This window comes from Erpetoichthys calabaricus, chromosome 11, assembly GCF_900747795.2.
Source record: "Erpetoichthys calabaricus chromosome 11, fErpCal1.3, whole genome shotgun sequence".
NCBI lineage: Eukaryota > Metazoa > Chordata > Cladistia > Polypteriformes > Polypteridae > Erpetoichthys > Erpetoichthys calabaricus.
In genome coordinates, this window is record NC_041404.2 from 18,595,409 (window position 1) to 18,609,908 (window position 14,500).

The 14,500-nt window shown below is 40.0% G+C and overlaps 1 protein-coding gene across 1 annotated transcript; it reads left to right on the forward strand.

Annotated features, from left to right (window-relative positions):
• Window positions 1-10,685: 10,685 nt before the first annotated feature.
• On the forward strand, window positions 10,686-14,491 carry LOC114660216 (cytochrome b-c1 complex subunit 8). Its single transcript, XM_028812754.2, has 3 exons — window positions 10,686-10,760; window positions 13,926-14,099; window positions 14,340-14,491. Exons 2-3 carry the CDS (start codon window positions 13,946-13,948, stop codon window positions 14,432-14,434), a joined length of 249 nt encoding a protein of 82 aa, XP_028668587.1. The 5' UTR covers window positions 10,686-10,760; window positions 13,926-13,945; the 3' UTR covers window positions 14,435-14,491.
• Window positions 14,492-14,500: the final 9 nt, after the last annotated feature.

The following is a 14,500-nucleotide window of genomic DNA, read 5'->3' on the forward strand; positions in this document are numbered from 1 at the left end:
GAAATCTAGGTTAAAATCCTACCCATTACATTTAACTTATTCTTTAATCAACCATTTCCCTCACTAATTTTTAATAGTCCCGATCCATCCCAGTTGGGAACATAATATTTCTGGAGTTATTTATTGAAGTTTAACATTTTTTGCACCAGTTGGAAAAAAGAAACATTCTGTTACGTTTCAGCTTGTGTCAGGCTGGTATTTGCTGTAAGTAACACACAAAGAATGGGGAGATAAGGAACAGTGGTTTTTTTTGGTTATTGCAATCTACCCAGCATTCCCTTTTATGTTACATTAAGCATTTAACACTGGGAAGTTGGAGTGTTTGGCATAACAGCAACCCATGAGGGTCAAAGTATACGTGAATACATAATTCTTGCAGCAGTTGTGTACTAAATTCAACAAGTTTAAGGGTAATACATTTTGGTAATTATAATTTGTTAAATTATTTTTACCTCTCCACTTTTTTTACTTGGGCAACACCAAGTTACTCGGCTAGTGGATTAAGAACAAAATGATCAAAGGGCAAAGAGGTAGTAGTTTATTCTGAATGTGAACACCTGATATCAGGACCTTTTTAAATAAAGCACTTTTAAATAAATTGTTAATTTTCTGAATTCTCCAAATTCATTAATGCAGACTGAAATAGCACTGTACACCATCAATTTATATTAAATACATATCTTTTGGTTAAAAAAAATAAAACTAATAATTAACTGGCACCTTCTAATTTTACAAGGCATGTACACGGTGTTGAAGAGGTAAGACTACTTGTATTGTGTCACTTGGACTGTTCATAATGTTACTCCATTGTATTCATAAACATAAAATTCATAAAAAAACATCTGAAGAAAACTTGTCTGTACATCTGTATTGATACTTTAATAAGTACACAATACAGTGAGATTCTTTCTTACATGCCTCCTACTCACAATAGTGTGGAGGTCAGAGAATAAACCAATCCAACAGTGGACAATAAGTACAAGAGCAAAAATGAATTTTGTGAAAACAAATTTAAACAAAAAACCTTTATAATAACCTCATGTTTATATTTTTTAATGCAAGAAAAGGACACTGAAAATGTGCATTTTACCATTTGAATATGTCACAAAATTATTCCTAAAACATAATGAGCTTTGCCAACAATTTCCAATATAATGATTATGCTTGAACAATATTTTCAGTGGTAATTTGTCATCAGCCACTTAAGCAGAAGTTGTATTATGCAACTTTTAATTGTGTGGTTTGCCAACTGCAGTTGCTGATCACGTCATCTGATCAAGTCAGTTTACACAAGTGAAAATTGCTGGCCATGTCACATTTACCAACTGTGTGCTGACCTTCCAGCAGTCGTGCTCGCCCTTTTTCTGACAGCCAATATTGTGCTTACTGGCAGTGCTGGCATGGTACGAAAGGTTAATAATGTCTGCCATTTTCTTTCTTTTTCCCATTCTGTAGTCATAAGTAAAACATAAGACTCCAAAATTCAAAGCACACACATCCCTTACTCCTTGTCATGTACGTTCAAACATATAGTGATGAAACTACACATGTGACACCAATAAATATTACCGGTGTATCTGCAGAACACCCCTTATTGACATAATCCTTAGCTTTTGAGATATTTATGTTTGAAAAGTGCCTATTAGGATGCATATGCCTAATTGTTAAATGGACATGTTAGAGGATAAGTTTGGTATTTCTCAAGTCATAGTTATTTCTTCACAAACATAGTATTTATATGCATTTGCCATGCAGAGAGTTTTCTATAAGTTTAAAAAAAATATCTTGCCTGCACTGGCATTTTACATTAGAATTAATGGGGCACGAAGCCCACCGGAAAACAAAGCCTAAAATTTACAGAAAGCATCCATTTTTCAAACGAAAATAGTTGTTGCGTATTGCTCCCTATCTTACATTGTAAAATTGCTTATAGAAGTCATTTTTGAACAAAAACACCAATATTATGAGATCCAGCCATTTTGAAAGTATTGCATTTGTGTGTGATACATCAGCACTTGCAATCTTCTACAATAGCATTTCACCCCCTCTAATGACAAAATTATAATAAACTGTTCTTGCCATATGGTTGATCTTGACTCATTTAAATAGTACCAGGAACATGTGATAAACTGATTATTTCCAAATCCCTTTTGTTGTCACAAACATGTGTGAGAAACATGGAAGGCATGCTTTCTTGTATCAAATCTCAAAGCAGACTTATTCAAAGTTTAAGGCTTTTATTTTCCAGTGGTACTCCATGCCCCGTTTCCTCTATTGTGAAGTGCCAATGCAGATTAAGATATTTTTTATAATTTATACAAAATGCTGGACTTTTGAACACAACTTCACATGGCAAATGCATACAGTTTATATGTTTGTGAAGAAATAACTTCAACTTGAAAAATACTTAACTTATCATTTAAGGCTAGTGGTGCTGTCACAGTGAAGTAAACCATATGTCTAAGACCAGATAGGTAAATATGCATGTATTTTTTATTGAGGCTTTCCATTCATCCATTGTCTCCCGCTTATCCGAGGTCGGGTCGCGGGGGCAGCAGCTTGAGCAGAGATGCCCAGACTTCCCTCTCCCCGGCCACTTCTTCTAGCTCTTCCGGGAGAATCCCAAGGCGTTCCCAGGCCAGTCGAGAGACATAGTCCCTCCAACGTGTCCTGGGTCTTCCCCGGGGCCTCCTCCCGGTTAGACGTGCCCGGAACACCTCACCAGGGAGGCGTCCAGGAGGCATCCTGATCAGATGCCCGAGCCACCTCATCTGACTCCTCTCGATGCGGAGGAGCAGCGGCTCTACTCTGAGCCCCTCCCGGATGACTGAGCTTCTCACCCTATCTTTAAGGGAAAGCCCAGACACCCTGCGGAGGAAACTCATTTCAGCCGCTTGTATTCGCGATCTCGTTCTTTCGGTCACTACCCATAGCTCATGACCATAGGTGAGGGTAGGAACATAGATCGACTGGTAAATTGAGAGCTTCGCCTTGCGGCTCAGCTCCTTTTTCACCACGACAGACCAATGCAACGCCCGCATTACTGCGGATGCCGCACCGATCCGCCTGTCGATCTCACGCTCCATTCTTCCCTCACTCGTGAACAAGACCCCGAGATACTTGAACTCCTCCACTTGGGGCAGGATCTCGCTAACAACCCTCAGAGGGCACTCCACCCTTTTCCGGCTGAGGACCGTGGTCTCGGATTTGGAGATGCTGATTCTCATCCCAGCCGCTTCACACTCGGCTGCGAACCGATATTGAGGCTTTAATTCACTAATTTTCCAAACCTACTTTTTCCAATACAGAGTCTCAAGATGGAACCTATTTGGCAGTAGTATAAGACAGAGGCAAACCGTCAATGCAAAACCAGTGTAAGACATGTGATGCTGCAATAACCAGAACACTGTCACTCTAATGTAAGTCTACAAAATAGTTTCATGCTTTTAGAATAATTTTTTTAAAAAGCACAACTTCACTCATTTCAATAATGTGTTGGATTGGTAGATTTTAAAAAACCTAGTTAATAAATTGTCTAGACCTGGGTTCGCTTCCCGGGTCCTCCCTGCGTGGAGTTTGCATGTTCTCCCCGTGTCTGCGTGGGTTTCTTCCGGGTGCTCCAGTTTCCTCCCACAGTCCAAAGACATGCAGGTTAGGTGCATTGGCGATCCTAAATTGTTCCTAGTGTGTGCTTGGTGTGTGTGCATGCGCACCCTGCGGTAGGCTGGTGCCCTGCTTGGGGTTTGTATCCTGCCTTGCGCCCTGTGTAGGCTGGGATTGCCTCCAGCAGACCACCGTGACCCTGTGGTTAGGATATACGGGGTTGAATAATGGATGGATGGATAAATTGTCTAGCTGTCTGATGTTCTATTCTTATATTACATCATACAAAAAAAATTGTGATCCCCAGGAAAATCCGATCACCTTGTACTTTGTGTGAAAGTCTACATGCCTGACAGCATGTGCAAGACTACCTTTTTTTCACAAGTTGTGAATGCACCATGTTTCTGCAGCTAAACTCTACCGATTTTTTTTTTTTTACTACAGTGGATTAAAAGATCTATATTGATGCATTAAAATTTTTTTAGACCAGGACACTACAGAAAAAACAATAAAAACTTTGCAAATATTAATAGTTTTTAAAGCTTAATAGTTACATCTGTATTTGAAGTTGAAAATGGTAATAACATACAATTTCACTTCATTATCAAATATAATAAACAAAGGTTTCTGATTGATAAATCTTGCCACTATAAAAATAAGATTAATTAAATGTGATTCTTTCTCTTTACATCTTTCAGTCTTACAACAACCCAATAGGATATTCTTAAAAAATAAAACAGAAATATTCAGTAAACTTTCTTTAAGACAACCCTAGAAAAAAATCTTTCTAAAATAACTGAGTGTTGGAAAAGGTCCAGAATAAATGTAAAGCAGTTTCTATATAAGTGTTACAAAAGGAGTAATTTGGGTCAGCATCTTTTTTTTAAAATTGATCATATAATGTTTGATAATAATAATAATAATTACATTTACACAGAGCTTTTCTAATCTACGCAAAGTATCCAAAATAGATGATGTGTAGCACCCATCTGGGTAAGGTGGTGGGTGAGACAGGTAGAATTTGAAAATTATTGACGGGGGATGATTATGGAGCCAGAATGGACAAGGCCATGGTGGGCAATTTATCCAGGACATCAGGAAACACTCCATTCTTTGAAAAACGCACAGGAATTTTTTATGACAACAGAGAGTCAGGACCTCAGTTTTACATCTATTCTGAACAACGGCACCATTTTTTTTTAGCAGTGTCCCCATTACTGCACTGGGGTATTGATGGCGTCCCATCCAAGTACTGGCCAGGTCCAAACTTTCCTAAGCTTCAGGTGGATGACCTGTTCTGAAGTACAGGCGACATTGCTGCTGGTAGGATAGTACCTATGGAGTAATTTAAAACCAATTTCTCTAACTTCACTTGTAATGTGACATTTAAGTGGCATGGTCCTTACTTTCTTTCCCACAATATTTGCAATAAAATTCTCCCAGTGAGACAGTACAAAGGAAATTATTACAATATTGTTTTAAAAAATGACATCATATTTTCTATTGAGTCTAAAAATGTAAATTAGAATATTGTCATGTGTTACTGCACTCTACAAGCAAGATAAGAGCTTGCAGGTTAGCATTTCTAACAATTAAGAATTATCTTCTGGTAACTGAAAAATTACAAGTGGATAAAATTATGGTGTAACTCAAAAAGGTACCTTCTGAATTGAATTACCATATAGATAACCAAGTATTTTCACCTTTACTAAACAGTAAAGGGTTATTTTGAAATTTCACAATTATTCCAAATAAAATACCTATGAGGGTAAAAGTTGTGTTTGTATATTATGGACCAAGCTAAAAACATCTGCTTATGAAAAGTTACTACTCTACAGGTTATCTTGTTAATATTATAGTTACACACGAGTAAGATGGGTAAAACACCCATTTTGGAAAGATAAAATTTGTAATAAAATTCCAGATAGATCTGAGGGTAGAATGAAATTGTCTAATCCAGTTAATTTTAAAAGTTCAGTGTTCAAAGCATTTGTTTAGTCAAGACATCATACTTTTTGCGGTTGTCCCTTATTTTTAGCCCTCTAGACCTCATTTTAGGACCATATTTTGTGTAGCAAACTACACCCTTAGGATAAAGAGTAAACCAATAGACACCTTCAGCAAAAATGATTATAAGGACTTGAATTTGCACATGCCACATCAACTGACCCTCAGGGGTTCACCCCGTAATGGGATACAAGGGGTCAAAGGGGTCTTCTTTTCACAAAAGCTTTGAAAAATTGGGGATCAGTAATATAGGCATGTGGAGTATTATTTAATGCTATTTGTAGGTTGCTGATCATGAATATGGTAATATTTTTGATATATGATTCTTTGCTGGTGGTCGTAGCCCGCTACAAACCACTCCCAGAAGGTTAAAAATTACAAATTTTCAATATAAGAATATTTTTCTGGGCGGCACGGTGGCACAGTGGGTAGCGCTGCTGCCTCGCAGTTGGGAGACCTGGGGACCTGGGTTCACTTCCCGGGTCCTCCCTGCGTGGAGTTTGCATGTTCTCCCTGTGTCTGCGTGGGTTTCCTCCCACAGTCCAAACACATGCCAGTTAGGTGGATTGGCGATTCTAAATTGGCCCTAGTGTGTGCTTGGTGTGTGGGTGTGTTTGTGTGTGTCCTGCGGTGGGTTGGCACCCTGCCCAGGATTGGTTCCTGCCTTGTGCCCTGTGTTGGCTGGGATTGGCTCCAGCAGACCCCCGTGACCCTGTGTTCGGATTCAGCGGGTTGGAAGATGGATGGATGGATGAATATTTTTCTTATATTGTTTTATACTATATCAAGGTCAGTGATTATGACTATGATTTTTTTTCATTATTGATCCTTTATTAGGAATCTAGTTCTAAATGGACCTCTATCAGAGGATGAAAAATTACAAATTTCTGTTACAATCAAGAAAATTTTGACTTTTAACTTTTGAAATTGAAGCACACATTCTAATATTTAAAATATCTGAAACAACTATTCTTCTTTATTATGTACTTTTACCTCATGAAGTAAATCATTACTTTTCTTAGGAACACCTTGAATTAGGGCAGCTCACACTAATTCAGACTTTTCTAACCCAGCCCCAGGGGATGCACAAACTATTGTGTTTCTTTGTGCTGGTCCCAAGACCGGCTAAATGAGGGTTACCTTCAGGAAGGGCATCCGGTGTAAAATTTTGCCAAATCAATATGCGGACAGCAATACAAATTTCCGTATCAGATTGGTCAGGCCCCGGGTTAACAATGACCTCCACTAGTACTATTAGCCAAAACGGTGCTGGCGGAAATTGGGCTACTGTTGGATGAAGGAAAAGAAGAGGGGGGAGACGTGTCCGGAGGCAGGAGGAGAGGAGAAAGGTAAAGAGAGTGGAACTGAGGGTAGGAACTTTGAATGTTGGCAGTATGACTGGTAAGGGGAGAGAGTTAGCAGATATGATGGAGAGAAGGAAGGTTGATATATTGTGCGTGCAAGAGACTAAATGGAAGGGGAGTAAGGCCAGGTGGATTGGAGATGGATTCAAATTGTTCTATCATGGGGTGGATAGGAGGAGAAATGGGGTAGGAGTTATTCTGAAGGAACAGTATGTCAAGAGTGTTTTGGAGGTGAAAAAGAGTGTCAGGCAGAGTAATGATTATGAAGCTGGAAATTGGAGGTGTGATGATGAATGTTGTTAGTGCATATGCACCACAAGTTGGGTGTGCAATGGATGAGAAAGAAGATTTTTGGAGTGAGTTGGATGAAGTAATGAACAATGTACCCAAGGGACAGAAAGTGGTAATTGGAGTGGATTTCAATGGACATGTTGGTGAAGGGAACAGTATAGACGAGGAGGTGATGGGTAGGTATGGTGTCAAGGAGAGGAATGAAGAAGGTCAGAGGATAGTGGATTTTGCCAAAAGGATGGACATGGCTGTGGTGAATATGTATTTTAAGAAGAGGGAGGAACACAGGGGTACATACAAGAGTGGAGGAAGATGCACACAGGTAGATTACATCCTATGCAGAAGAGTCAATCTGAAGGAGACTGAAGACTGGAAAGTGTAGTTAAGCAGCATAGGATGACATTGGAGATCAAGAAGAGGAAGAGAGTGAGGGCAGAGCTAAGGATCAAATGGTGGAAGTTGAAAAAGGAAGATTGCAAGGTTGAGTTTAGGAAGAAGGTGAGACAGGCACTGGGTGGCAGTGAAGAGTTACCAGACAGCTGGGAAACTACAGCAGATGTAGTAAGGGTGACAGCAAGAAGGGTGCTTGGCGTGGCATCTGGAAAGAGGAAGGAGGAAAAGGAAACCTGGTGGTGGAATGGGGACGTACAGAAGAGTATACAGAGGAAGAGGATGGCAAAGAAAAAGTGGGATAGTCAGAGAGATCCAGAAAGTAGACAAGAGTACAAGGAGATAAGGCGCAAGGTGAAGAGAGAGGTGGCGAAGGCTAAAGAAAAGGCGTATGATGAGTTGTATTAGAGGTTGGACACTAAGGAGGGAAAAAAGGACCTGTACCGATTGGCTAGACAGAGGGACCGAGCTGGGAAAGATGTGCAGCAGGTTAGGGTAATAAAAGATAAAGATGGAAATGTACTCACAAGCAAGGAGAGTGTATTGAGCAGATGGAAAGAGTACTTTGAGAGGCTGATGAATGAAGAGAACGAGAGAGAGAAGAGGTTGGATGATGTGGAGATAGTGAATCAGGAAGTGCAACGGATTAGCATGGAGGAAGTAAGGACAGCTTATGAAGAGGATGAAGAATGGAAAAGCTGTTGGTCCAGATGACATACCTGTGGAAACATGAAGGTGTTTAGGAGAGATGGCAATGGAGTTTTTAACCAGATTGTTTAATGGAATCTTGGAAAGTGAGAGGATGCCTGAGGAGGGGAGAAGAAGTCTACTGGTGTCGATATTTAAGAATAAGGGAGATGTGCAGGACTGCAGTAACTACAGGGGGATAAAATTGATGAGCCACAGCATGAAGTTATGGGAAAGAGTAGTGGAAGCTAGGTTAACAAGTGAGGTGATGATTAGTGAGCAGCAGTATGGTTTCATGCCAAGAAAGAGCACAACAGATGTGATGTTTGCTCTGAGGGTGTTGATGTGGAAGTATAGAGAAGACCAGAAGGAGTTGCATTGCGTCTTTGTGGACCTGGAGAAAGCATATGACAGGGTGCCTCGAGAGGAGCTGTGGTATTGTATGGAGTCGGGAGTGGCAGAGAAGTATGTAAGAGTTGTACAGGGTATGTACGAGGTAAGTGTGACTGTGGTGAGGTCTGCGGCAAGAATGACAGATGCATTCAAGGTGGAGGTGGGATTACATCAGGGATCGGCTCTGAGCCCTTTCTTATTTGTAATGGTGATGGATACGTTCACAGACAATATTAGACAGGAGTCCCCGTGGACTATGATGTTTGCTGATGACATTGTGATCTGTAGCGATAGTAGGGAGCAGGTTGAGGAGACCCTGGAAAGGTGGAGATATGCTCTAGAGAGGAGAGGAATGAAGGTCAGTAGGAACAAGACAGAATACATGTGTGTAAATGAGAGGGAGGTCAGTGGAATGGTGAGGATGCAGGGAGTAGAGTTGGCGAAGGTGGATGAGTTTAAATACTTGGGACAGAGTAATAGGGATTGTGGAAGAGAGGTGAAAAAGAGAGTGCAGGCAGGGTGGAATGGGTGAAGAAGAGTGTCAGGAGTGATTTGTAAGAGACGGATATCAGCAAAAGTGAAAGGGAAGGTCTACAGTGCAGGACGGTAGTGAGACCAGTTATGTTATATGGGTTGGAGATGGTGGCACTGACCAGAAAGCAGGAGATAGACCTGGAGGTAGCAGAGTTAAAGATGTTAACATTTGCATTGGGTGTGACAAGGATGGATAGGATTAGAAATGAGTACATTAGAGGGTCAGCTCAAGTTGGACTTTTGGGAGACAAAGTCAGAGAGGTGAGATTGCTCTGGTTTGGACATGTGCAGAGAAGAGATGGGAGAAGGATGTTAAGGATAGAGCTGCCAGGGAAGAGGAAAAGAGGAAGGCCTAAGAGAAGGTTTATGGATGTGGTGAGAGAGGACATACAGGTGATGAGTGTAACAGAGCAAGATACAGAGGACAGAAAGATATGGAAGAAGATGATCCGCTGTGGCAACCCCAAACGGGAGCAGCTGAAGGAAGAAGAAGACACTAATTCAGACTTTTCTGACATTCAAATTAAGGTTGGTCTTATTACACTAATTTACTAAACAGTCCACTTGATTTAAGTAATGTGTTTCATCCTTCACAGATATGAGTCCTATCAGTTCCATGTCATCACCATACTGGATGAATGGAACAATGGTCCATAGTACAATACAGAGAAGAAAACAAGAAAATTCAAACAACCATTCATAATTGCTAAATCCTTAATGCAATTAATTCTGTTTTTCCATACAAATGCAAAAATCATTTTATCAATTGATTTGCAGACAGAGTTTTCAAAATTTAAGGGCATCATAAGTCAATCTGAAAATTCTCTCTGCTAATACAATTCTTCCCTTTTCAGATAGGTTCCTTTGGTGCCATGAATTTAATCAATTTTGTGCCGTGTTAATTATTTGGGCTAAAGTTTATGATATATCTAGTATCTACATTTTTGTAATCACAATTCCAAATATGAAGCCTAAATTTTGACTGAGATAATACATGTGTTCATAATGACATTGATTAATTGCCATGAGCTCGTTTATACTGAGGAAAAGGCCAGGTGCCTCACAAAATATTTTAATATTATCAATAGCGTTTAAAATGTGTAATGCTTTTGTTAAAAACAACGTTGTGTCGTCTGACAATTAATAATAAATTGCCTCTCGGCAAAACATATTTCCTACCTGTGTCTTACTTACTTAAAATGGGGTTTAAATTCTCCCCATGAAATCTATTCATTAAGGCGTTGTAAAAGTCAGGAGTTAAGAGTTTTCATCTTTCAAAGTAAAACTCGAAACATTCATTTGTTAATAAACACAAACCGGAATCTATCACAGTTACGGATATCTGAACAACATGGCCAGACTGACTACACTGCGCATGCGCCCTAGCCTTTTGGGCTTGCGCAATAGTTTTACATTTGCGCCGGAAGTGTTTCTAGAAGTGAGGAAGTGAAGTTACGTCTACCGCCATTAATCATTGATCCTGCTGCAGAGGTGAGTTTTGTGGGACTCTCTTGTTAAATTAATTGTGTCCTCCTACTTATAAAATTATTGAAAAAGTGGCAAAAACATGAAATTGGAAAAGTATTTTGACATCTGTTTCTCTCGAAATAGTTGCAGCGAAATATAAGGAAAAGTGGACGTGAAATATGTTGTGTTAACCTTGGAGATACCGACGGGGAGCAACTATTTGATTGCTTTTAATTTAGAGTTCTGTTCAGTGTCTATTGGCAGTTTGTAGGAAAAAAATATTGTTTTGAAGTAAACCTTTAATGCAAATATAACCTGTAAACATGAGTGTGATTCTGTGTGACGTTTATAGTCACTATAGGCAAGTCAACATAAAAATGTCTTACTTTTAAACTTGGTAGTACAACGTGCCGTGCATATTCCACGTCACTCACATACGTTCATTAGAAACTTGGAAGCTACATAAAACAAGCGTATATGTTTGTTCCAAAATTGGAAAGTAATGGCCTGTTGTTAGTTTTTGTACATCCCTTTGATGACAAATAAAATGTATCTTACCTGCCTTTTATGAATAGGACAGTGTTCTGAGCGAAGCAAGAAAATAGTCTTATTAAAAAATGTATTAAACAGCTAATAGGTAGGTGTATTGCGTTTAAATTTGGTGTAGCTTTTAGCATACGGAATCTTCACTAGTTATTTTTAGATTTTAGGTCCAGGTAAGCCGCTGGTATTAATTTCACCTGAGAGTAACATTCATTGGTCCTATTTATATATTAAAAAAAAAAAAAAAACTTCACCAGTCCCACACGCTCCACACCCAGGCAATCACCAGTCTGCCTTCAAGGAAGGATTTGGACATGCAGTCTTTGTATTAGTGTAGACATTCAAATTATTCTGTTTTTAAGTTTTCTTCAGATTGGTGGCATTATGGGACAGTGGTTAATATTGTTTGATCACAGCTCTAGAGCCTTAGGTTTGAATTCTGTCTCAGTCACTGTGGAGGCTGCATGCTCTCCTTTTTCTCCCACTGTGTCTAGGTTAGGTTGACCACCTCTAAAGGTGTTTGTGTGGGTGATTGTGCCCTGTACTGTCATTATAGTTTATGTTGGTAAACTTAAACTGGCTTGCGCAGTGTTGTCACTGCTTCATCACAAAAAGGAGACCAAAGTTTAAATTCGAGTGCTCCTTGCATCCATGTGGGTTTCCTCCCACAGGTTCAAATAGATGCTGGATTGGTGATGTGAAATTGATCCCATTGTTCACCCAGCAGTGAGGCCGGTATCCTCTGCAGAGATTGTTCCTGGCTAAAACTCAACCTTGCACTGGATTATTGAGTATGAAAAATGGATGGATGGTTAAAGACAGGGTTTTGTTGCTGGGATGGTTGACTTTTTTAAAATAAATCTCAATTCGGTTCTGTGAATTTACTAGGTAATCATTGTACTGTATACATTTTGGTGAGATTTGTTCAGAGGATTTAAAATGTTTGATGGTTGTAACAGAAGAAGATGCAGAAGACAGAAAGATCTGGAATAAGATGATCCGTTGTGGCAACCCATAACGGGAGCAGCCAAAAGAAGGAGGGTCACAGTTGCTGCTGTTGATTTTTCTCCAACCAGTTTCCCCATTTAATATCAGTTGAATGTTTATTTTAATCTATACATTTACATTTGTTTGCTTATTAGACACTTTTATCCAAAGGTTACCATAATCAAGTAAACATCCATTTGGGGGAATGTTTGGAAAGAAGTGTTACAGAGGAGATTACGAAATTGATCATTGCAAGTGAACTTAGAACAAAACGCAAGCTGTTTACAATAGGTAGGTTACAAAATGCAGTAACTAATATTAGACAGAACCTCTTAGGATAAGGGAGTCTTCAAATGCTGCTTAAAACTGTAAAGGGTGTCAGAATTTCAAATGGAGGCGGCCAGTTTGTTCCACCAGCTAGGAGCTACACAGATTAAGGTTTGAGATGTAGTGGCTTGCAGAGATGGCATCACCAGACACTATTCACCAGCTGAGCTGGAGTATAGGGCCTCACAAGTGTGTCTGTCTGTCTGTCTATCTATCTCTCTCTCACATATATATCTACATATATATTTGCAGCTGGAGATCCACAAAGGGAGATATATATACTTTTATTTTTTTGAGGCGGATGGATGGGGCTCCTGCCCAGCCGGGACGCCTGGCGGATTGAAGGACCAGCCACCCTGGTTTGCATCTGGGCCACAGGATGGGAGCTTAGAAGCTCATCCCTGTTGGGGCCTGTGGCCACGGTCAGGGGTCACCCGAATGGTTACTGAGCCATGGACTGCAGCACTTCTCCCACACCAGGAAGTGCTGCCGGAACAGGAACTAGGTACACCTGGATTGCTTCCGGGTGCCCATGTAGCACTTCTGCCACACCAGGAAGTGCTGCAGGAAGGTCATCCGGGAGCACATTCAGGTGAACTATAAAGGGGGCCACCTCACTCCACTCAGGGAGCCAGAGGACAGCTTGCAGGAGAAGAGTGGAGGTGGCAGAAAAGAATAAAAAGAGAAGGAAGGAAAAGGGACTGTGAATATTGTTGGGGATTTGTAACAAAGAAGAAAATTAAACTTGTGTGTTTTTGGGACTACTTTGTGTCCTATGTCTGTCTGTAGTTGGGCTGAATCTCCACACATTATATATAATATACATACACAGTGTGTGCTGCTCACTACAAAACATGTAGCTATTCAGAGCCGTGTGCCCTTCAAGATCAGCACGGGACAGCCTGATGTATGGAAACCAGAGTCTAGTTAGAGCGGACATCTGAGAACCTACTTGACACATCCTAATAGATGTATAGAACTTTATTTGTCCCCAAGGAGAAATTTGGCTTTTTACAAAAGCTCATCAAATACATATTTAATATATATGTGTGTGTACACCTGCAGCAAAAAAAGGAATAACATTACTTGGTAGTCACAGTGAGGCATTATTTAGGCAAATTGCCATTGGCATAAAGGAGCCCCAGTAGTGTTGCTTGACACACTTCAACCATTCTTCAGTTTGATTCACTGGGCCTCTGTTGAAGTGATGTTACAGGCCCAAGCACACCATAGTATAGAAAATTGTACAAATTGTGATGGTCAGTGCAATAGCTGACAGTATTATCACTTGCTGCTCTACTTTAACTGTTATTTGTTGGTAATTCTTTGCAGGCCATCTTCCAAAAGAGAAAATGGGTCGACATTTTGGAGAGCTAGCCAGAATCAGACATGTGATTACTTATACCTTATCTCCGTTTGAACAGAGAGCATTTGCAAACTACTTCTCTAAGGGCATTCCTAATGTGTGGAGACGGTTCAGTTCTCAGGTGTTAGTAGTGGCTCCACGTAAGTGCTCCATTTTATTTCTTAAAATAGCTTTCTCTGTAGGTAATTACCTTCCCTTTGTTTTAAATTGGTATGTGTTCTGTGCTCTTGGACACAAATGTCTCGAATGCAAAAGGAAAAAAAACCCTGCAGCTTTGTTGTGTAAATGCAGTTTCATGTTCAGACTACCATTTGTTAAATAGATTTGTCATTGAGTTTAAAATGCAACAGCTTATGATTTTTCTTTTCCTTTCTTCAAAGCTCTTGTGGCTGCATATTTTACTTACACTTGGGGAACCCGTGTGAATCAGCAGCTGAAGCGCAAGAATCCTGCAGACTATGTGAATGACGAATAATGTTCCTAAGTGACAATGGTTTATGCATAATTGAAATAAAATATTTATTCAGATTGATATTCACTG